We start from the raw sequence: 24238 nt of genomic DNA, 5'->3' as shown, positions 1-24238 counted from the left end.
TTATATAGCTTCTAGATAGAGTAAGTAAAATATGAGAAATATCAGTTTGATTTTTTTTTTCTTAGACTTGTCATAGCTAAATTTATTTTCTCATTCATCAATAACTACACAAAATAGACACACAATACTGTGTGTGTGTGTGTGTGTGTGTGTGTGTGTGTGTGTGTGTGTGCGCGCGCGCGCGCGCGCGCGCACCTATGTATGATTCTGCTGGTAGTCATGTACTGTAAAGTGTGTTTTCTGCTAACAGTTTAGTATGTTCGTGGGTAAGTATCTGATGTTAATAAAACAATTTTATTTTGAATGTACACGTTACCATTTCTTAATTCTTGAGCTATGCATAAGAATCTTGTGTTACATGTTCTGACATCTTAAAGTTGCTCGTTTTCTAATTTTTAGTATATTCAGTAATCAAGCCTTTTATAAAAGGAGTTATTTATAAACCAGTAATGTATATTTAGAACGAAAATATTAGAATTAAGTAGCATTTAAAGCACTTCCTCCCCTTTTGTCGACTGATCTAGTATTAATCCAATGCTTCATACATACCAGATAGACAGGCTGAGCTGCACCCACCTGCAAGTTTTGTTTGTTATTACTGTCTTTATTTTACTGTTTGAGGCATGGCCTTTATAGTGGGACAGCCTCAAAAGTGGGACTTCTTTTGCCTCAGTCTCCCAGGTTCTGGGATTACCAGCATGTATCAGCATTTTTGACCCAAAACTTTAAAAATATTTTCTACAATTATGTTTATGTATTTTGAGGTAGGTGTTCTGCAGCATGTGAGTATAAGTCGGAGGACCACTCATGAGCGTTACTTTCCCTCGTTCCATGTGGATCTGCAGGTTTGAACAGATTATCAGGCTTGCTAGCAGGGTTTTTAACCTGTTGAGCCATCTTGCTTGCTACCCTACTTGTTTTAAGGCCAAGTTTCTCAGTTTTGTGGCTTTGAGATAGATAAATTAGAATTGGGATAGTGGGGGAGTGTTCATTAATAACTTTCTGACCTGAGGCTCAGCTTTTCTGCAAGACTTCCTGGCTGGTGGTTTCCAGGAAAGTTCTGTCTGACCTCCCCTAGTTCTAGAATTAGAAACTCAAGCTACCACATGTGGTGTTTTTTATATTGGTGCTGGTCTTGAGTCAGAAGAACACTTTTTCTTTCATTTGTTTAATTTTAATTATAGCTCACAAATTAATATGGTAAAATTGTCATATTTACTGGTTAATTCTGTTTTTGTACTTGTAAGCATGCTGGGAATATTAAAGAAGCTGCCAGGTGGATGGATGAAGCCCAGGCCCTGGACACAGCAGACAGATTTATTAATTCCAAGTGCGCAAAATACATGTTAAAAGCCAATCTGATTAAAGAGGCTGAAGAAATGTGTTCCAAGTTTACAAGGGTTTGTATGGTTTATGTTTTTGAGCGTAAACAGGATATAATTGACTTTGTATTTCTGTATTTGTCTTTTTCAAATTTAATTCCTTTATGCTTATAGATATTTTACCTGCTTGTATGCCTGTCAACCATGTGCAGGCCCAGTGCCCACAGAGGCCAGAAGAGGTCATTGCACTTCCTTGACCTGGAATTTCAGACATGAAGAGCAGCCATGTCAGTGTTGAGAATTGAACCTGAGCCCTCTTTCCAGTTCCTAAAGTTTATTATCAATATTGCAGTTGTCCAGAAATTAAATTACTGTATTAGATAGTCAACATTAAGTACTTTCTTTTAATAGAGTTGGACAGTTTTTTAAAATATATTTAATTTTATTTTATATGCATTGGTGCAAAGGTGTTTGATCCCCTGAAATTAGAGTTACAGAGAGTTGTGAGCAACCATGTAGGTGCTGGGTATTGAACCCAGGTCTTCTAGAAGAGCATCATGAGTAACTCCTGAGCCATCACTCAGGCTCCTGTACAATGGTTTTTAAAACTGGTTTGCAGCTGGGTGTGGTGGTACATGCTTTTATTCTCAGCACTTTGGGAAGCAGAGGCAGGTGGGGCTACATAATGAGATTTGTAGCTGTAGAAGTCAGCCAGGGCTACATAGAGAAACCCTGTTTTGAAACCAAAAAAGCTAAAATTGCTTGTAGTCATTTGTTGAATGTTTTAGGGGTAAAGGGGACTAGTATTTATTAATTATCTTCCATGTGCTGTTATGTTTATTATAGACCTAGTGCTATTATCTCTAGTACTTTGAAAGAGAACTTAATTTAATGAATCTGTTAAATGAAAATAAAAAAACCCAAAAATTACTTCAGGAGAATTCTGATTATTTGACCATTCTTATTCTTTTAATATTATGGTAAAGTGATGTATTTGGTTTGAATTTTCTGGACCACCATGTGGTTTTCATTAGGAAGGAACATCAGCGGTAGAGAACCTGAATGAGATGCAGTGTATGTGGTTCCAGACAGAGTGTGCCCAGGCATACAAAGCAATGAACAAATTTGGTGAAGCACTTAAGAAATGCCACGAAATTGAGAGAGTAAGTATCTTATATATGTGAGCTGCTATTTTTTTTAGGTTAGATCTTGAAGCTTTTGAGCAAAAGTCTGTACCCATTTGTAATTCACAGTATGTGATTTAGCATCAATAATACATTTATATTTTATAAAACTGAAAATATTTTTATTGTACTTTGAATTTTTGAATTGCTGCTGTATTGTTCCCTAATACATAAAATCCCATTAATTCTAGAGTCCTGTGGTTAATTCATGTGGTTTAATTCATGCTATCTACCTTGATAAAGATTTAAGCTTTGAAACTTTTTTCCCAGTGTTTCTGTATGCCTTGCAATTTATAATTTTCTTATAACGTCATTGTTTTTCAATCTGGGTATGGTAGTATATACTTGTAATCCTAATACTTGGGATGTAAAGACAAAAAGATAGAGATTCAAACAAGTGTTTGAAACTCAGCCCCAGTGGTATAAGACTATATGAACACTTCCACTAGTGTCCCCAAAACAAAAAACATCACTGTTTTATTATCTTCATTTCTATGATGAGTGGTGAGATCTCTCTCTCTCTCTCTCTCTCTCTCTCTCTCTCTCTCTCTCTCTCTCTCTCTCTCCTCTGCTTCTCTCTGAACTATGGCATTGCTGATTTCTTGATTTGATTTTTTTCATTTATATACCAACAGCATGTTGTATAGAGTTCAGATTTATAACCTCACAAGACCTACCAAATACTATGCTATAGAATCACTGCTATATATTTTCTAAGTAAGATTTCTGTGTACAGTATATGTGCTAACTATATAGAATTGTTATATATACTAGTTTTAGTTAAGTATGATTAAGAAGGAAATAAATATAGTCATGAATATAGTTGAAACATTATTATCCTCTTTTCCTTTAAAGCATGTATTTTCTCCTGTTCTTTGCTTGTCAGTAGTCCACTATACTTTTTTAGTTTTATATGCCAAATATAAAAGTGACTGTAATTTTCATGTTTTAATTTTTCATACTAAAGAAGCAGATATGCAAGGCCCTGGGTTCGGTCCCCAGCTCCGAAAAAAAGAACCAAAAAAAAAAGAAGCAGATAGTTTGCAGGCTTCACTTTTATTATTTTCTTAGTGCTATATTCCAGTGATAATAAAAAGATAATTTTGTTAGCATTTTATAGAAATCACCGATGACCAGTTTGATTTTCATACGTACTGTATGAGGAAGATCACCCTTAGATCATACGTGGACTTATTAAAACTAGAAGATGTACTTCGGCAGCATCCGTTTTACTTCAAAGCAGCCAGAATTGCTATTGAGATCTATCTGAAGCTGCATGACAACCCTCTCACAGACGAGAACAAAGAGCATGAGGCCGATACAGGTATGCCCTTCAAACATCTGCCATTATTGGCTCGCTTGTGTTTATAGGAACTTATTTTCATGAACAAATACGGTTCCCCCATTCTCTGAGATTTTATTGAGTATCTTTGTGGGAGGTTGTTAGCCAAGGCTAGAAAAATGGTGGGTATTTTGGGAATTTCTCTAAGCAACAGAGGGAAAAACTACTTTTATGCTTTCAAAATAATTTTCAAACATAGATTTATTTGGTATTTGAATCTGATCTGAGAGTTTTGTTTGGATGTTTGGGAGGTGACTAAGAATCCAATTCAGTACCTTGTCTTTATCAGGTACTCTGTTACTGAGTTACTTCCCAGATAGGGATTTATTAATTTGTGCTTAGATGTTTGTACCTAACAATGCTTGAACTACCTAAGTTTCACATTTAATTTAAGATTATTTAGGTAACTATAGTATTATAACTGCTAGTGATGTAAATAGTGTAGTGTGAAAACTACCTTACTGTGTTGACTCTTCAGCTTGTTACTTTTAAACAAAAACATTTATTTGGGGTGTGTGTGTGTGTATCTTATTTTTTTTAACTTATGACAGTTTTACTGTGGTGAACTAACCTGAGCCCTTTTAAAATAATGGTAGGTAATAATAGTTATGGCACAGCCAGACATGGAAACATATGCAAGAGAATTTGGGGTTCCAGGCTAGTTCATAGTAAGTTTGAGGATAGCCTAAGTTACATAGCAAAACCCTGTTTCAGAAGAGCTGAAAGTAGTCACTCAATTGGTAGATTTCTTTTCTAGTACATTAAGGCCACGCACTACAAAAATAGAGTCCAAAAATCTGTCAGATCTATACAGGGATCTTGCTTTGATAAGAACATTTTCAGTATGGTGAGACCCAGTCCATTCCATGTCCTGTGTGCTCCTTTCGTGTTCCAGTTGTTAGTTACGAGAGCTTTACTATACAACTGACAACACTTAGTACCTTACCCACTGCAGAAAGAATGTGTGCTAGTTTATATATTTCAGTGTACTATTTTATATATTCTTTAAATTATTTTTGGATTACTTATAGCACCTTGTATGATGATTCTTTTTTGATCTACTCTAAGTTTTTGTTTTGTTTTTTAATTAGGGACTGCAGACAAAGGAACAGTCTACAGTATTAATGTAATTTTCAGTATTAAAATAATTTTTATTATTTTTCACCAGTTTTTGAGACAGGATTTCACTCAGTAACCCAGGTTATCTTGGAACTCACTAAATAATTCACCTAGACTGCAAAGGGAAATTGTTTGGAAAAAGGGGGCAGGGCACATAAATAAATTTACTTTCAGTTGGATATTTTCTCCTTCTCTCTTATTTTACATGGTTTCTTTTTGGTCCGAATTTGATATGATTCTGCCCATATGATTCTATCAGCAGCATGGTGGCTGTTTCCATGAATTTTGTTAGATCTTTTTGTCGTTGTTGTCTTCAGGGAGAACGGTACTTTTGGGCACCATTTTTCTGTTTTATTTTGTCTTTCTGGTCTTTCAAGACAGGGTTTCTCTCTATAACAGCCTTGAACAACTCTTTGGAGATCCTCCTGCCTCTGGCTCCTAGTGCTGGGATTAAAGGCATTCACTACCACACCTGGGCATCTTTTTGCATTTTAATGTCAGACCTTTTGTTTTTGTTATCAGCTCCTTGGTACTTCTTTCGGTTCTTTTTTGCATTTTGCTATTAGAGCAGAAAGAAGCAGGTGTTACATTCAGGGCTATGGTTGGAAAATAACTACATCACTTTGTTCATTTGTAATGTTTGTAACTGTCTTGCCAAGTTTCCATATTCACTTTTAAGTCTGTCCTTTGGTTTTCTTTCTCCCCATCTCTTCTTCCTTTTTTCCTGCCTTGTTTCCCTCTAACACTGGGGGAAACAAAAGCAAAACATTTATGTCAATCATTCTATTACAGTGTTCATTTAATATGTAAACAGTATTACTGCATACAAAATAAAGTTTGTTTAAAATAAAAAATTAAGAGTAGGGAGAGATTTGGTTCCTAGCACTCATGATGGATGGTTCATAATTACTCATAACTAATGGCTCCAGAGGAATCTGACATTGTCTTCTGACCTGAGTGGGTATTGCATTTAAGTACCCTACCCCTTCCATGCACACATACTTAAATAAAGAGTTAAATAACTAAAAAAGCTTAGGTGAGGAGAAGTAGAACCTGGAGGTAGCTCAGTACTTAAGACACTTGGTACTCCTTCAAAAGATCAGCACTTAAGACACTTAGTACTCCTTCAAAAGATCAGCACTTAAGACACTTGGTACTCCTTCAAAAGATCAGAGATTGGTTCATATCCACTTCTGTTCCAGGAGCTCCAAAGCGCTCTTCTGACCTCCAAGGGCACCAGTTATGTACATAGTACACATAACATAAAAGCAGGCATTACATCCTGTCTTAGTTCTTATTTTATTGCTATGAAGAGACACCATGACCAAGGTAACACTGTATAAGAATTGTTTAGGGGAGCTTGCTTACAGTTTCATTCCATTATCATCATGGTAGGAAGTATGGCAGCAGGCATGGTACTGAAGAAGTGGTTTGAGAGCTATTTTCTGATCCTTAGGCCTCAGGTAGAGAAAGAGTATAGCTAGGCTTCTGAGACTTCAGTCTTCCTCCAGTGATACACTTCCAACAAGGCCATACCTCCCATCCTCCTCAAATAATTCTACTTTGATGACTAAGTCTTCAAATATATGAGCCAGTGGGAGCCATTCTTATTCAAACTACCACATACCCATACCTATAAAATGAATGTTTGAAAAATTTTAAGGTGGTTACAATGACTTATTTAGTTAACATGTTTATAATTCTGTTAACACTGCCTACAGCAAACATGTCTGACAAAGAGTTAAAGAAACTACGTAATAAACAAAGAAGAGCTCAAAAGAAAGCCCAGATAGAAGAAGAGAAAAAAAATGCAGAAAAAGAAAAGCAGCAGCGAAATCAGAAAAAGAAAAAGGATGACGACGATGAGGAAATTGGAGGCCCCAAAGAAGAACTTATCCCTGAGAAATTGGCCAAGGTATTTCATAGTCGTGCTTAGCACAAGTGAGTGAGTGCCACAACAGGCTTTGGCATTGAAAAATGTTTAGTCTCATTTATATATTTACTTGTGTGTTTTGTGCAGGTCTGTCTGTTTGTCTGTCTGTCTGCATGTGGAGGTTAGAAGACAACTTGTGAATTCAGGCTCTCCTAGGGCTACCTATCAAGACTCTGTCTGGAAAAAAAAAATGTTTTTGAGTCTTTATTTTCTCAAATCCAGACTCTGACTTGTGGATTTTGACCACTGAACCCAACTAGATAGTCACTGTCACATGACTTTTTTTGCTTAGAAACCTTTCCTTCTTTGTTCACAAGACTATTCCATGGTGAAATAATGTGTTAAACTGATAGAATAAGCACACTTCTCTGTACTTTTAGCATCACCAATCTCTTGAAATCTAAAATCATTTTCTTTATTGCATTATGTAGAAAAATTAAGATATGAAAGAAACACTACATTTAGAATTGGGCAAGTAATCACCTTTTTACATATAGCAGTAGGGGTATAAAAACAATGTGATTTGACTCTATCATGTGTTTATTTACACGTTTTTACAATATGTAACTACTGGGACTCTGTGCTCCCTACAAAGAACTGTGTGCCAGGCCTCCTTTAGAAGGGTTTCCTGGGACTGGAGAGATGGCTCAGCGGTTAAGAGCACCGACTGCTCTTCCAGAGGTCCTGAGTTCAATTCCCAACAACCACATGGTGGCTCACAACCATCTGTAAAGAGATCCGATGCCCTCTTCTGGTGTGTCTGAAGACAGCTACAGTGTACTTATATATAATAAATGAATAAATCTTTAAAAATTGTTTTAAAAAAAAAAAGGCTTTTCTGAGTCTGGACTGTAGTATTGTTTTTGTACCAGTCATCACAGTACGGTCTAATCATTAGTAGTAGTTCTGGTTATAGAGTTTTTGGAAACATGTTTCTGGGTGCTTTCCTTCGTTTGAAAGGAATGTAGAAGGAACTCCTCTTGTAGATTGTTGCTTACTCTACAGGATTATTGTTAGGAACATAAAACTTTCTTCCTAGCATAAGTACCTTAAAGATGCCCTCTCCAGCAGCACCCATACCTGTCTAAAAGTGGCAAGGGCAGGGTATGTCAAGCCATCATAATAGTTGTAACATTGACGTCTATTTTAAAAGTAGCTGACAGATCTGGGTAAATAGTCTAAAGTGTAGATGTGGATAGGAAATTCAGTGATAATCAATTCAAGATAGCACGTATAAAATAAAACAAAACCATTAAGTCATCAGTATTTCTACCTGTGAAGAAATGGAAGATGGCATGGGTTTACTTAGTAAGTTTGATACTTAGTCAGTAAAGGATAAATCTGAAATTTTCGTGACTGCACATGAACTTGCTTGGGCCCAGGCTGTTCTCAAGTTTGCAGCAGCCATCCTTCCAAGACTCAAGTGCTAGGATTCCAAGCATGAGTTACCATACCTAGCATACAGTTTTCAGATTTAAAAATTGCCTTAAAATTTAACTGTCATTAGACATACTGTATAGGAGGGGTTTCTTTTTCTGTCTCCCAGCATAGCAACAAAAAGTTTAAATTACTTGTTTTCTAATTTATCATGGGGCGGTACTTGATAATCATGAATTCCTTCATGGACTTCATGTATTTCTCATTATACTTTCCAGGAGCTGTCAAGCTGTAGTGTTCTTTGTATATACATGATTGTATCTACGAGTATTTTCTTACGTGTTTGTCTGTGCACCACACCAGTGTCTGGTGCTGTCAGGGAAGAAGAGGGTATTATGTCCCCTGGAAGTGGAGTTACACATGGCTATAAGCTACCATTTGAATGCTGGGAAACAAACCTGAGTCCTGCAAGAACAGCAGTTGCTGATTAGTGCTAGGGCATGTCTCCAGTGCCTAGCCAGTCATCTTCAAACTGCCCTTCTAGGAGACTAGCACCTGTTTACTTGTTGACAGTAGTCTGAGCTCCAGTCAGTCCCAGGGCGTCTCACACTCTGACCTCTGAGGACACCGCACAAATGTGATGTACAGACACACATACAGACAAAACACCAACATACATAAAAATAATAAGATTTAAAAAAAAAAACATTGAAGAGAGTTCTAGAGTTGAAAATTGTCTTTGTGTGAATTATGGGAGGCTGAAATTTGATAGTATATTTCTGAGTAACTGGTAAGTGCCTTTTTAAAAAAAATTATTTTTGATACAAGAAAACAGCATTTTAAATTAAGTTCATATTCTTCAAGAATCTTACTTCCTTTTATATAATGTCTTTTATTTTTGTTAGGTTGAAACTCCGTTGGAAGAAGCTATTAAGTTTTTAACACCATTGAAGAACTTGGTGAAGAACAAGATAGAAACTCATCTTTTTGCCTTTGAGATTTACTTTAGGAAAGGTAGGATATTAGGGTATAGTAGCCATCATAAAACTGATGAGATTTCTTAGACTTAATGTCACCCTTCACGGTTGTATTTCTTGGCACAGTGATGTATCTGACCTCTTGAAGAACAGGGTCCCACAGTAGATGCACACTGATCCCTGGGTTAAGTCAGATACAGTGATCACCTCATATGTGAATCAGTGAAGGAACTCAGGGTTTTGTGGAAAAAGTTACTTAATATAAATATAAAGCTTAGAATAGTGAGTGACACAGTTAAGCATCAAATAATTTTTAGCTGTTAGGAATTGATGTCATAAATAGAAACTAGTCTGAGCTGAATCTTTTTTTTTTTTCTGAGCTGAATCTTAAAGGATAGTTGATTATTCTGAAGGAAATAGTGCCCAGTAAAGACACTACAAAGTGTCAACAGTGTTGGTGTCTGCGTTGTTTGGAGGGGTCAGGAGGAAGAGGAGTTAATGACTTTGTTTTTCACATTTACAGTTTTGAGCATATATGTATATAGTAGATTGCATATTTATGTAATTCAGATACATAAAAGTTTCAGGTACATATAAAGCTTAGAATAGTGAGTGACACAGTTATGCATCAAATAATTTTCACTGGAAAAGTTTATTGAGGTTGAATGAATTGAAGTAAAAAGATGCTGGTTATTACTAATTTCAGATGAAGACTGTTATACCAAAAAGTAGTTACTATTGTAGCCAGGCATGTGGTTCATACCTGTGGTCTCAGCAAATGTGAAGGTGAGGCTAGAAGGACAAAGGCATGAGTTCAAGGACAGCATGGGAAATACAGATAGCTTGTAATGTAACTTTTATTTTGAAGTAGGATGCAGAACTTAGTATTAATTGAATGTTTATTTGTTTACTGAGACAAGTCCCTTTGTTTACCCCGGCCAGCCTGAAACTCAGTTTGTGGATCAGGTTAGACTTGAACTTGGCAGCTGTCCTTCTGCCTTTGCTTCCTGAGTGTAGGATCACGGGTATAGGTCAGCTGCCCAGTAGTTAATAGATTTATGAAGGTATATAACACAGAAGTGACTAGGAATAAATAGGTTGAAACATAACAGAATGATTTTTGATAGATTTTTAAATAATTAAAATATCTTACTATATTCTATTTTTACAATTATAACTTTGAAAATAAGTATTAGATAAGTAATTTTCATATGTTTAACAGCTAACTCTACCTTTTTGGGGGAGGGGTTGGGGAGACAGTTTCAATGTGACCTCAGAGAGGTCCTGCCTGCCTTTGTCTCCTGAGTGCTGGTATTAAAGGGGTCTGCCACGCTGCTTTTTTTTTCTAACCTAGCTCTTTCTAAAAGTAATTTTAGAGGGCCAGCAAGATGCTCATCAGGTACCCCTCAAGCTGGACCATTGAATTCCGACCCCAGAACTATTTGGAAGAAGAGAAAACTGACTTCTACCAATGTTCTCTAACCTCCACAAGTGGACACAAAGTCAGTCAGTCAGACAATTCTTAGAGTCCAAGGTAGCCACTGTTCATTTGATCTCAGCAAGAGGCTCGTGAGTTCTAGGTCAGCCCCAACATAAGTGAAGATCCTTGTCTAAAATGTAAATAAAAGAATGAAGCTGTGGATTGGGGATTTAGCTCAGTGGTAGAACGCTTGCCCTGGGTTCAGTCCCCAGCTCCTTAAAAAAAAGGAGAAAAAAAAAGAATGAAGCTGTTTCTAGGTAGAATCCCCAAATACACAGAAGCTGCCCTGTGTGTGGAAAGGGGCCTCAGCACCCTGCAGTGCTGGCTAGTAGGTGCTGATAAGCATGGCAGGAATTTTATTATTTTCTGAGTTTGGGGAGCATGGAAACAAGAATTGTTTAAGTCAGGGTTTTACACTTAGATATTGGAAGCATGATACCAAATTAGGAAAGTCTCAACCAAGGCGACTGTCAAGAAGACTCAGTGGAAGTTTCTGTTTAACAGGTGGAGGCGCCGCTGAGACTTGGGAAAGGTAAGCAGATGGGAATAGGGATAGTGTAGAGCAATTAGACATAGCCTGGGTGGATGCATCCAGAGGTGGCAGGAAGGGAAAGGAGGTACAAGAGTTCTAAGTAATGGAAGCTAGAAAGGAATGGCTTTCAATTTAGTTTCTCTGTTTATATGATCCTAGTTCATATCACAGAATGTTGTGCAAGTTCTCTTGGCAGAACCTCTTGAAGAATGGTATATGAACATAGCTACCATGTAGTCGATTGGAAGAAAAGTTGGCTTCAAAGGTGTTATAGCTCATGCGATTGAGTCTAAATTCACTTACTGTGTTTGTAAGGTCCTTGGCCGTTCCAGGAAGGACAACTTATTTTATCAAATTATCAAAATACTATTTTTTCTTTTTATAGAAAAGTTTCTTTTGATGCTACAATCAGTAAAGCGGGCGTTTGCTATTGATTCTAGTCATCCCTGGCTTCATGAATGCATGATTCGACTCTTTAATTCTGGTAGGTTTTTATTTCCATATTGCACTTACTTTTCTAGTAGTTTATAATGGATATAGGGCTGGAGGATGCCTTGCAGGGGTCAGAGATTTTTGTTTTTGTTTCAGAAGACGAGTTTGATTTACAGGACCCACACTAGATAATCACCTCTGACTTCAACTCTGGTTGGGGTATCCAACACCATTTTTTGGCTTCCAGTGGCACCTAAATATACATGGTGTACACATACATAAGTAAAAGCAAATAATACATTTTTTTAAAAAAATATGAATATATATACTCAGTCATTTTAGAGGTATTGCATGTTAGGTATTGTTTAGTTAGATGAGGGGAAAATAGGTTTGTGTGTGTGTGTGTGTGTTTGTGTGTGTGTGTAATAAAAGTAAAAAAAATTTTTGTGGAAGCTGTATAATTTGTCCACAATTCTTTGCTTTTAAATGATCATCTCAATGAGTTGTTACATTGCAGTGAGTCTGGTCTGAGGCTTCTGGCTTTGGCTACGCTATCAATACTGGAACCTCACTAGGATTCCTCTTGAATATCTTGTTGTTGCCGTGCCAGAATCCCTGCAGGTTTGGATCTATAGAACCAGTAGTTCTTCATACACTCCAGTAGTTGATCAATGGGGTAGATATAGGAGTAGGTCAACTCAAAGCCCTTTATCTGTGCCTGAGAGGTATCTAAGCTGGTCAGCCCAGCAGCTCTCCCACACCTACACTACTGGGCAAGCTCTGCTGTTCTTCCCCAGCTGGCTCATCCATGCTTAAACCTTCAGGGCCAGCGCTACTGTGCTACCCAAGTGAGGTGCAGGGCCCATCAGCAGAGTTTGTAACTTAGGAAAATCTGCTTACTATTTTCTTTTTCTTTTTTTTTCTGGAGCTGGGGACCAAACCCAGGGCCTTGCGCTTGCTAGGCAAGCGCTCTACCACTGAGCTAAATCCCTAACCCAGTATTTTCAAAACTATAGTAAAATAGTATAATTTATTGAATACCAGTTATACAACTAGAATGACACACAGTAGCTTTTTTTTTTTTTTTTTTTCCCCAGAGCTGAGGACCGAACCCGGGGCCTTGCACTTGCTAGGCAAGCACTCTACCACTGAGCTAAATCCCCAACCCCCAGTAGCTTTTTCTTACACCATCTTCTAGGTTACTTCTTCCTGATGTTTAATGTTTATTATAAAGCGAATAGCTCTATCCATGTAATTCCTGAAGATGAAAGTCAGGGAAGTTGGCCACACTTCATTTTTGTTTTGACTAGTAAAGGTACCTTACTCGTGCTTATAAGAAGATAAATTGCTATAAGCTTTATCAGAGTAACTGCTAAGAGAGTTCGTTTTCTAATTTATTCAACAGTGTGTGAAAGTAAAGACTTACCTGAAGCAGTTAGAACAGTATTAAAACAAGAAATGAATCGTCTTTTTGGAGCAACAAATCCAAAGAATTTTAATGAAACCTTTCTGAAAAGGAATTCTGATTCATTGCCACATAGATTATCAGGTAATCACTTTTATTTGGTTTTTTTGGTAGCCTTCGTGAAAGATTTTATTGCTTTAATGAATCACTGCCAAGGTAGGATATACATTTTGTTCAGAATGACATTGTGCACTGTACTTTCACTACAGGGAAACAGGCCATGTACACGTGCTTCCTTTAGATTTTAAATCTTTATGAGACAGGATTGTTACAGAGAAAGCTTAGCACTAACATAAACAAAGTATAACTGGTTTTGAACAGGTTCTCAGTATATAACTTGGAATTCTCTAGTTAGTCAAGGCTAGCCTGTAACTCATAAAAGTCTGCCTGCTTCTGTCTCCAGTTGTGGGCACTAATGGCATCTGCCACCCCACCTATCAGTATAAGTGAAGTTAAGTGGGTTTTATTTCCATTGCCCAACCCACCCCAGAGTGAATGTAAGTGTACATTATAGATACAAGCAGGTAGGGCTTGTGTTCTCATGCTTCCCTTATTGTGATCATAAAGCTCACTTAGTGTGATTTTGATTTCATGCTCATATGTTTATATTGGTAAGCTAAACTATCCTACATTTCAGAAAGCCCGAGGCAAGAAGAATCATTCACCTTGAACGGAAGTCTGGGATTTATTAGTATTATTTAAAAATACCACCTGGTTAAAAACAGGTGGCGGTGGTAATCCCAGCACTCTGGAGGCAGAGGTAGCAGATTTCTTTGTATTTATGGGCAACCTGGTAAATTTTACAAGTTCTAGGCCAGAGCTGCACAGCAAACTGTGTTTCAGACACAACCAAGCAAACCTGGCGAAAGCTTATAGAAGCTTTGTATGCTGCTGTGGGAAGCTGATTGGAAGCTTTTGTTTCATACCTTTAAGGTTGACTTTTCCTCTCATGGCTTTTTATCCACAGGAAATTAATGAAACATTTCCTCTTCACTACCAAATTATATTTATTTTAGTAAAAAAATGATTCATTAACGTTTGAAATATAAATAAAATATCCAATAAAAATGATTCATAATCTCATTATACCAAGAAATGTGTTAGAATATTTGTATTGCTTCATGTATTTTACTATGCATGGTTCACTAACACATTCTATCCCATTGAGTGGATATACATTTGTACCTTAATCCTTTCTCCTCCTCTACACAGTCCAGCCCTTTCAGGCTGCAGTAAGTGGCTCCAGCAGCTACCAGGCAGTACTTTGCTCACATCATCTTTTACTTTATAGCTAAACGAATAGAGGACAAGAATTCTGTTGAAGGTTCCTAAACTAAGATACCTCCTCTTTCCTTCCACTTAGCTGCCAAAATGATATATTATTTAGATTCTTCTAGTCAGAAACGAGCAATAGAGCTGGCAACAACACTTGATGGATCCCTCACCAACAGAAACCTTCAGGTAACAGAGCCTATTTATTTTGTTTTAAATCGTCTCTCTATAAGAAAAACTAACTACTTCTTACTAAGAACAATGAAATAATTTTTGTTCTTTATACATAATACTTCCCAAATCATCTGTGAGAAATTTCCCCTTAAACATTTTGAGGGTGTGTGTATGTATGTCTGTATGTGCGCTCACACTTGTGCACAAGTATACCAGATTAGTTGGAACTCTGCTAGTTTCATCTTTCTAACCTCAAAATTCCTTAATTTAAATTGGGGGTTAAATAACAGGGTTTAATTTTGTTGTTTTTTTGTTGGGATGCTCTTAGCCTTGACTGGACTAGAACTCACTATACAGACCAGGCTGGCCTTGAACTCATAAAGTCCTGCCTGCCTCTCTGGCTTATAAGTGCTGGGATTAAACATGGGCTACCATTTCAGGGCCAGTATTTGGTTTTGCTGGCACATCGCTTTCTCAAAAGAAGGAAAGGAAGTAAAATGGCCTATCTGCTTAAATTGGCATTGACGATGTAATTTAATATTTATACTTAGGGCCAAGCTAGGCTAAGGTAAAGTCATTTCATAAGGTTGTGTGCTTCCTCAAAGTACTTTTTTAAAAAGAGTACTTTTTTTTTTTTTAAAGATTTATTCATTTATTATATATAAGTACACTTTAGCTGTCTTCAGATACACCAGAAGAGGGCATCGGATCTCTTTACAGATGGTTGTGAGCCACCATGTGGTTGTTGGGAATTGAACTCAGGACCTCTGGAAGAGCAGTCGGTGCTCTTAACCACTGAGCCATCTCTCCAGCCCAAAAGAGTACTTTTTAAAATGCATTATGTGTCTTATCGAATATCCATATACTTGTCTCTTTCTTTTTGGCATTTACCCTCCATTTATGAAGAAATGGTTGAATTGTGCCTTGAAGACCACCATAATGAAATTTATAAGCTGGGGGAAATGCTCTGGTTTCCCTTAAAAATCTATTTTATTCTTATTTTGGAAATGGTTGGTGTTGAACTGTCTCATGGTGAGACCTGTTTTCTGCCGAGAGTTCTAACGTGACTTTTCTCTTCTGTAGACGTGCATGGAGGTGTTGGAAGCCTTGTGTGATGGTAGCTTAGGAGACTGTAAAGAAGCTGCTGAAGCGTATAGAGTGAGTTGTCATAAGCTTTTCCCTTATGCTCTGGCTTTCATGCCTCCTGGATATGAAGAGGATATGAAGATCACAGTTAACGGAGATAGTTCTGCAGAAACGGAAGAACTGGCCAATGAAATTTGAACATCATTAAACAAGCAAACGGAATGACTTTGGACCATATCTAGTGTATAATATTTTTGTCACGCACCTGCTGCATTGCTCTTACTTACACAGAATGAGAGGAGTAAATGTTCTTGCCTTCAAATAGTCTTACGTTTTTTTATCCTGCTGAAAACTATATATAAAATATCTTAACATTACAGGATATAGGTTCAGTTTCTTAAAAAATTAAAAGCTGCTAAAATTGAGGGGTTTAAAAGAAAAAAAAAATCCGTATCCTATTCCTACCTTCCCTTCCCATGTTTTTAACTAATTTATATACTCTGGAGGCTATAACAGCTAACATAGCAGGTGTGTGGCAGAAATATTACTTTAAATTTGTCTTGTGAGATTTTACTATATCTCAGACAGCATAAATGCTGTTTTAGCACTGGATTCTTTCACTGAGCACAAAGAGTTGTTGGGGCTTTAGCATCTGACTGATTTTGTTACGGGGTTGATTATTGACCATAGGAAGTATGCAATGTGAATCACTGTGTACAGAGCCATCTACAACAGATGCTTGACGTTGTAGATAACTTGGACACATAGCTACCAAGCAGATTAAATGAAACCTAGAAGGTGTTCAGTACGTGTGTTGTGTTTCCAAAATTCACTGTACATGATCAGTTTGGTGTTCTTGTACCACAGTTTTTAACCGAAGGAACCAGTTGGAACAATCTCAATTTAACTAAAACTTGAAGAACTAAAATAACAATGCAAAGCTTTAGCATTGTTTTGGCCAAACTTGTTAAAACTGTAATGCAAGAACCAAATGCACTGTGATGTGGCACCAACTAATTAGCAAGCATGACTTTTTCACCTGAGAGTGAAAAAAGGAAACTCTACCATGGCTTGAAGTTAAAGAGCAGAACTCCTGACTACCATTCTGATCAAGAGACTAATAGCTAAAAACCTCAGCAGGCCTTGTTCACGATATGCAGAAAAAGTGCTGCAGTTTAGATACCTCTGGAACTTTTCCACAGTGTCACAGGTTTGTAATACTTGAAGCCCTTCATTTCTAAGAATATATTTCTTGCTCAGTTGTTTCAGGCAAGCCCAAGACTTTGTAATTTTTAAAGGGCCCAAGATTTTTCTTTTCAATAACAGACCAGCTTCTTTTTCCTGCAGTTACAAATGTAATTTCTTTTTTGTTGTCAAACATAAGGTACCAAATATGATGCAATAAATTGTTTTGAAAAACAGTTGTGTGAATATTTCCACTAATCCGAGTTGGGCTTCTGTGAAATGCACAGGTGGAAACAGAGGTTGCAAGCCAGAGGCAATGAAATGCACTGTAGGGCTAGTATAGAGGGGAGCTTTTTAGAATGGGCTAAATGGTGGTGTCAGGGAAGTTCCAGAATTAAGTAGAATGCTGCTCCTTTGTTCAGATTTCACTGAGGGCTAGGATGGTGGCAGGTCCTATGAATGTAATTCATAATCTGAAAGGAAAACTAAACATGACCATTTTGATTGGGATAATGAGCCTTAAACATGTCAAACCTGGACACTGAGAACTAGCCTCAGGCTCAATATTTCTTTATGTTTGCAAGGTCTGAGCAATTAAGTTTAAGTATAATGAATTAAGTGTATATAAAACTGAACTTTTGTAGTATTTTAGTTATAGATAGTACATACACTAAAGGGAATTTTCAGAAGATGAGATCCATTTATTTCATAGTACATGATCTGCATTCCACGTCCCAGTCTAGCAGGTTAGTGATGCACAAGTACGTACAGTCTGAACTCCAGTGCTTTGCTTTAACAGGCCCTGTCTCAGGAACATCTTAACAGATGGCAAAAGAAAAGTGAGCAAACTTTAAAAATTTTTCTCCTATGAGTGGCAACTGAGGTTCCTTTTGTTTGGAAAGACACTAGTGGTATGTCCGCCACTAATTCAGTGTTGGAGGAAGCACCAGCCATATAGTAGGTGTGCGTGTGTGGATTTGTTTAAATTCTACTGTATATCATAATGAAATCCGTCTGTTTGTCTTGACAATGTTTAAATGATATAGATTGTCTTAGGATGAATAACCAGAAATACTCAGAACTCTGATGCCGATGCCACCCGAGAGGAGCCAAATTCCTGTCGTGTATATTGTATTCCAACCAATTTTACTGGAACTATTGAATAAATCTTTTATTTTCTTTCAGGTTTATTTGATAGTGGATACATTGTCTGGTATCACAGGACCTTGACTGGGTTCACCTAAAACATTGTACTTTACTCTGAGCATATCTATCAATTGGATCATTTCACATTTGCCCCATTCATATTGAGTTAATTTCCAGTGATACTGTGGGGGAAAACAGGGTTAGATAAACAAGTTGGAAAAATGCAGTGTGATGTTGTAATCTAAACAAGTGCCTTATGTTTATTGCTAAGAACTGGTGTTATCAACCCTTTTAATGAGAAGGGGTCCTCGGCCTGTATTAATATAGGAAAGTAAAGATCCTTCTGTTTTTCTTCATATTCACTCACTGTTATTTCTCATTGAAAAGCTAAAATCTGACTAGCTTAGTTTACTTAGCTTTAATTAGATAGGTGAGTCATACATTTTCACCCTTTTTTCTGTATTTATTATGCACAACAATAAAATGATCTCTAATAGCATGACGAAAAGTAGTGCCGATGTTGCTGGGAAGGTTTCTGGGTCTTACTCGGCCCTGTGTTGTCACCACGATTGTACTGCATGCTCTATCTACTGTCAGAGCTGTGAAATGAGAGCTGGGAATGTATGAAGAGCTTAGAACACCATGGTCCAGGATCAGGTGGGTTGTGACGAACTCAAATCCTTTCTAATTAATTGGTAACACTATTTCTGTTGCTGGGCATACCATCTATTTGGGGAAAGCTAAAAAGTAGAGTACTGAAAATGCCAGGCATTTGTTATTTTAGATAATTACTGCCCCTGAATTCGGAAAATGGCGATATAAAGAGAATTCAGATCAACCTTTCTGATGGAGGGAGTCTTCCCTTTTTGCATCATGTTCCTGGTTTTTACATAGAAGGATTCTTCATACCATTTTGCTATTGTCTAAGCTTCGCTGAACCCATTGTTAATCTAATACACAAACCCTATGAAATGGCTGGCTATGTTGTGCCATAGGAAGCAGAGATGGTCTCAGTTTTTGCTGGCTGAAAATTTAACAACTTGTAGCAATAAAACATTTTTGGAAAAGGTTATTTATCAAGTTTCACTTTTCCCTTCTGCAGCTATGAGATGGTTGTGGAAAATCTTTGTGGTGTGTAGATGGTTCTGAAGAATGCTGTACTTAATTAACAAAGGGTGTCTTTGATATATATTCTCTAGTAAATGTAAAATGAGCCTAATTCCCTAAAAAAAAAAAAAAAAAAAAAGCCAAGGATGCTGTGTGCGAGAGTGCATGCTTATTTCTCCAGTACTTGGGAGATGGAGTTGGGGACCGCTCTGGAAGGGCAAAGAAAGCAGGGACGAAAACTACAGGAGTCAAAACTCGGCCTCTTCTTTTATGCAGTGGGTTCTCAGGCAGCGTCATTTTGGCATAATAGCTAGAAGAAAGAGAAGTTTGGTACAATATAAATTAGAATTTACTGATGTTATGATGTCTGTATTTTATGTACCAAAACCAGATGCAGTCTTTGTTTAAAGGCTGCATATAGCAAACTTAAGGATGCCACTAGCAGTGCAACACACTATTCTGAGGTCTATGTCCCCTGCTGGCCTCCAACACAGAGGTCAGCCTCCCTCTCCTGAGTGCTGGGATTAAACACATATACCATGCCTATCTATGAAGACTTAAAAAAGAATTATGTGGGCACATGTGTATGTGTGTAAGTCAGAGGAAAACTTACATGATCATACCTTCCACCTCCCACCTTTACCTATCCTTTACAAGGGAGTCAGGCTGCATGACACCCTCACCTGGTGAGACCCTTCACCCGCCCATAAGTGAGGCCTTGGTCTGTAGTTTAAGAGCCTATATTTCATGCAGGTGGCATATTTCTACATGTTGGAAATCTCATTGTAAAGATGGTCTGGCCACCCAGAGGACAAACTTCCTTCTCACTTAGGAGTGAGATGGTTTTGAGAGTATTCTGGATCTCATGAGTGGATTTCAGAATGATGCTTGCCTCTCTTCTGTTTACCTGTGCATCACTGACACAGGGACTCTGCTCTCTGGTTCTCCATTGTTTGGTCCTGAATGAATTTACCACTTGTTTACTTTGCAATTGCAGGTTTCTCAGGACACACACATGGCTACATTATTTCAAACTGCTTTTCTTAGGAGCTCCACTTATCTGCCCTCAAGTAATCATATTGCTACTTTGTATCTTTCAAAATGATCAAGACACCATTCCAAGTAGCTGGTAACAAGACTATTCACCTGGGTTCTGGAATACCAAATAATAATTCTTACCTTCATTAATTTAGTTTTTTTAAAGTGACATCAATAGACATATTTAGGAGTATGAATTCAGTATAACTTGTTTAGAAATTCATTAAAAAGGACCTAAGAATAAGCCAACTGCTTTGGTTGTTTCTGTTTTTATAGTTTAAAACAGTCCATTTTATAGTTTTAAATAGTCAATTGAACATAGCATTTTCTGTTTGACTGCTAGAATTTTTGTGATTAAAATGTCTAGTTTAACATAAAGTTATATGACTAATGTGTTGTCTTGTAAGTCTCCTCACTCCCACCCGCAGACAGTTTCTATGCATAGCCCTGGCTGTCCTGAAACTCACAGGCTGGGCTTGAACTCACAGAGATCCGTCTGCCTCTGCTCCTTCAGTTCTGGGATTAAAGGTGTGCACCACCATGCCTGGCTGTAAGTCCATTTTTAATTTTTGAAAGTTCTATTCATTGTGTGTAAACTTGGAGGTCCAAGACAACTTGCCGTAGTCAGTTCTACCGTGTATGAGTCCCGGGATTTGAACTCAGACCATCAGGCTTGTGGCAAGTGCCTTCACCCACGTAGTAAACCTATGCAGCCTTAGACAAGTATAAGAGCAATGCATAATAGATATTCAAGATTTGTGTAAATATAATTGCACCCACAGAATGTAGGAAGTAGCAATAACTGAACTTAGGTCATCTGCACACTTGAGTTTCCTAACCCTTATTTATGACTATAGAAGATTCATCTTCTTGGTTCATCTGCTGGCCTTATATAATCGTGTCAATATACCACAGGTAATCATTTATTGACGTATATTTTCCACATAATCTTTGCTCTTACATAGTTCATCAGAAATGGTCATGTCTTTGTAGGACACAGGTGGTGGAATTACCATCTCTTAATTTTCCCATTGCTGTGATACTGCTTGGCAGTGAATGGTTCATCTTGAAGCAGGCACTTTCCAGGTACTCCATACCTAGTGAAACTAACTACAAAGACTGCCACTCAGTTTCTAATCCTTCAGAGAATATTAAGGGCTTTGGCGTCAGACATACTACATACCTAGATGTTTCTTTCAATAGCCCAACAGCTTTAGTCTTTACAAAGATAGAGTATGCAGGATTGTCTAGCTTCTCAGTAGCATAGTGAGAGTCATCAGCTCTAGTCCATAGTTGTGCTTTTCTCCATGGAGGAGACAGTTTAGTCCTTGAAATTGTGAGCCACCATGCAGTTGCTGGGAATTGAACTCTGGTCCCCTGGAAGAGCAGCCAGTGGTCTTAACCACTGAGTCCTCTCTCCAGCCCCAGTCCTTGAAATTGTAAACTCAGCACTGACCCTGTATTCAAGTCCCAGGCCCACTGGAAATGCGATTAATGATCGACAGTTAGTATTAGTACTGACAGTGTCTAACCTACCCTGACCTTTTTTGAAATTCTAAGGTACAGTCAAAGTTAAGAGGCACTGTCTCAGGCATGATGGCGCACTCCTTTAATCCTTGCACTGGGGAGGCAAAAGCAAGGTGGATCTTGAGTTTGAAGATAGCCTACTCTTCAGAGTGAGTTCCAGGCCAGCCAGGTGTACATAGAGAAACCTTGTCTCTAAAAGCAACAAACAACAAGAAAGTACGGAAGTACAGATTGTGACTTCTCTTAGGCTAAGTAAATGAGCCTAGAATTTTAACTCTGTTAAGAGCTTTCTGATTGATTTACCATCCACTATATACTTAAGTCATGTTTACTATACTGAGACACCAGTAGAGAACAAAGAAAAAGCCAGCCTGTTAATTTTATGTCATTGAAACAACTTTAAAATTTCCCTAGACAGTAGCATTTTTAAATGGACAAATGACAAATCCTTGGGCTTTTAAATACCAGTCCAGTACTTCTGAATCTGACCATTTGTTTTCACTACCAGATTGCATTTACTTGTTAATAAATGAATCCCTATTACGAGTCTTAGTTGTGCCAGGAATATTGGTAGTGGAGCGTTTGGTAAAGGGGTGGACAGGCTTCAAAGTCGTCATGTAAACTTACCTGCTGAGGGTGTCAAACAAACATTCTGGGCAGGACTCTAAAATCTAGCTCCTATTTTTAGGTAATAAAAGATAATTTTGCCATCCAGCCTCAGTTGTATCCAGGATGTTTTCTGCTGGTTAGTGGCTATTAAACAAGTAGCAGAATTGAAGTTATTCCTTGCCTCTCTAGAGTTTATATTACTCCTCACCATGGTAACCTGGAGGTCTCCATTTTCAATTTGCCTTCACAGAAGCTCAGCATTATTAAGGTTATTTTCTTTGATCCTGTGACTCAATTGCCAAGTAACGACACAAACTAAAGGTTTAGTACCACAGCAATATAATGGAATTGATGCAGCAGCTTGTAGGTAAGTTAGAATTAGGTTACAGACTGACTCAGATGTCTCAGACACTTAAAAATTTCTAGGTCAAACAGATAAAACTTTTATCCTTTTTTATCACTGCAGCTCAATGTAGAGTCTACACCCACTTTAAATGAATGAGGTCATTCTCATCAGTACTGCTAGTTTTATTATTCCTGATCATTGCTTGCTATGGCTCATTGGGCCAATATTTTAGGAAATCGTTTATAATTCTTCCCTTGATACCCCTCAATCTTTAACTTTTATGAATTATATTTGTATACAAGAATGTTGCTGGGCAGTTGTGTTGAATGCTTTTAATTCCAGTACTCTTTGAGCTCAAGGCGAACCTGATCTACAGAGTGAGCTCAAAGACAACCAGGGCCACACAGAGAAACTTGTCTTGAAACAAGCAAACAAAACAAAACCCAAACCACCACCAACAAAAACCCCCACAAGAATAAATAGGTATGGATAAATTGAACTATGTAAGGTTTTATAGTTAAAATGAGTAAATTAGCAGAACTGAAAAAAAATTACCTTCCATGGAGCTCTGGAAATGGCTTTCTTGGTAAAGTCTTGCCCTGAAAGCATGAGCATCTGTGTTCATACCTCTGCACCTACATAAAAACCAGGCTTATGGGGTTGGGGATTCAGCTCAGTGGTAGAGTGCTTGCCTAGCAAGCGCAAGGCCCTGGGTTCGGTCCCCAGCTCCGAAAAAAACAAAAACAAAAACAAACAAAAAAACAAAAACCAGGCTTATAATTCCAGCATTTGGGAATCAGAGATAGGAGGATCCCTTGGAGTCTGCTGGCCAGATTGCCTGACTCAGTGAGAAAACTTGTCTTAAAACACTAACTGGTTTAAAGCTGGTGAGGTAGTTGCACAAGAAAGCATCAGACATCAAAACTGATGATCTGGGACTTAAATGGTGGAAGGAATTCCATTGATATCCATATCCCTGTTGTGATGTGGCTGTTTACACACATCTGCACAGAAATATAATTCAAAAAATAAGACGGGAACTGGAAAATAAGATGGGCACTGGAGAGGTGTCTCAGTGGTTAAGAATGCTGACTGCTCTTCCAGAGGTCCTGAGTTCAGTTCCAGCACTTGGGAGACAGAGCAGGTTTGCTCTACATAGCAAGTTCTAGGACAGACCCCCCCCCCCAAAAAAAAAAAAGCCAATTGAGATTGATAGAGGATACATGACTGATCTCTGTCATCCATCTGGGTACACACACGATACACACTCATCAACATGTATGTACATAGTCATTGTACATAGATTTAAGCAAGAAGGGAAAATGGAATGCAACCAATACAAAATATCCCAGAAGGAATAATTTGTACCCAGTAAAATACATGAAGAAGGGTTGTAAAGAGGAAAGGTAGTTGCAACTAGAAGTATGAATAGAAGTTTGGTGGATAAATGGTGTAGATTTCAGAGGATGCTCCTGAAAGTCTGGTGTCCCAACTCCATCTCCCAAAGGCTGGGATTAGAGTGTATCAACACACCCAGTTTTATGCAGCTCTGCAAATTGAACCCAGAGCTTTGCCTATACTACAT

General features: G+C 37.8%; 1 protein-coding gene across 1 annotated transcript in view; it reads left to right on the top strand.

Moving 5' to 3' along the window:
• Naa15 (N-alpha-acetyltransferase 15, NatA auxiliary subunit) overlaps positions 1-18525 on the top strand; it is a 61694-nt gene extending 43169 nt beyond the window's left edge. The window contains exons 12-20 of the mRNA XM_032898436.1: positions 1248-1400; positions 2357-2485; positions 3617-3830; positions 6689-6882; positions 9183-9291; positions 11652-11750; positions 13104-13247; positions 14527-14624; positions 15693-18525. Coding sequence (XP_032754327.1) covers positions 1248-1400; positions 2357-2485; positions 3617-3830; positions 6689-6882; positions 9183-9291; positions 11652-11750; positions 13104-13247; positions 14527-14624; positions 15693-15893 — 1341 coding nt within the window. The 3' untranslated portion in view covers positions 15894-18525. The remainder of the gene's footprint in view (positions 1-1247; positions 1401-2356; positions 2486-3616; positions 3831-6688; positions 6883-9182; positions 9292-11651; positions 11751-13103; positions 13248-14526; positions 14625-15692) is intronic.
• Positions 18526-24238: the final 5713 nt, after the last annotated feature.

Source organism: Rattus rattus, chromosome 3, assembly GCF_011064425.1.
Source record: "Rattus rattus isolate New Zealand chromosome 3, Rrattus_CSIRO_v1, whole genome shotgun sequence".
Classification (NCBI taxonomy): domain Eukaryota; kingdom Metazoa; phylum Chordata; class Mammalia; order Rodentia; family Muridae; genus Rattus; species Rattus rattus.
Note: the sequence above shows the minus strand (reverse complement) of the source record. Positions and strands in the feature narration are given on the sequence as shown.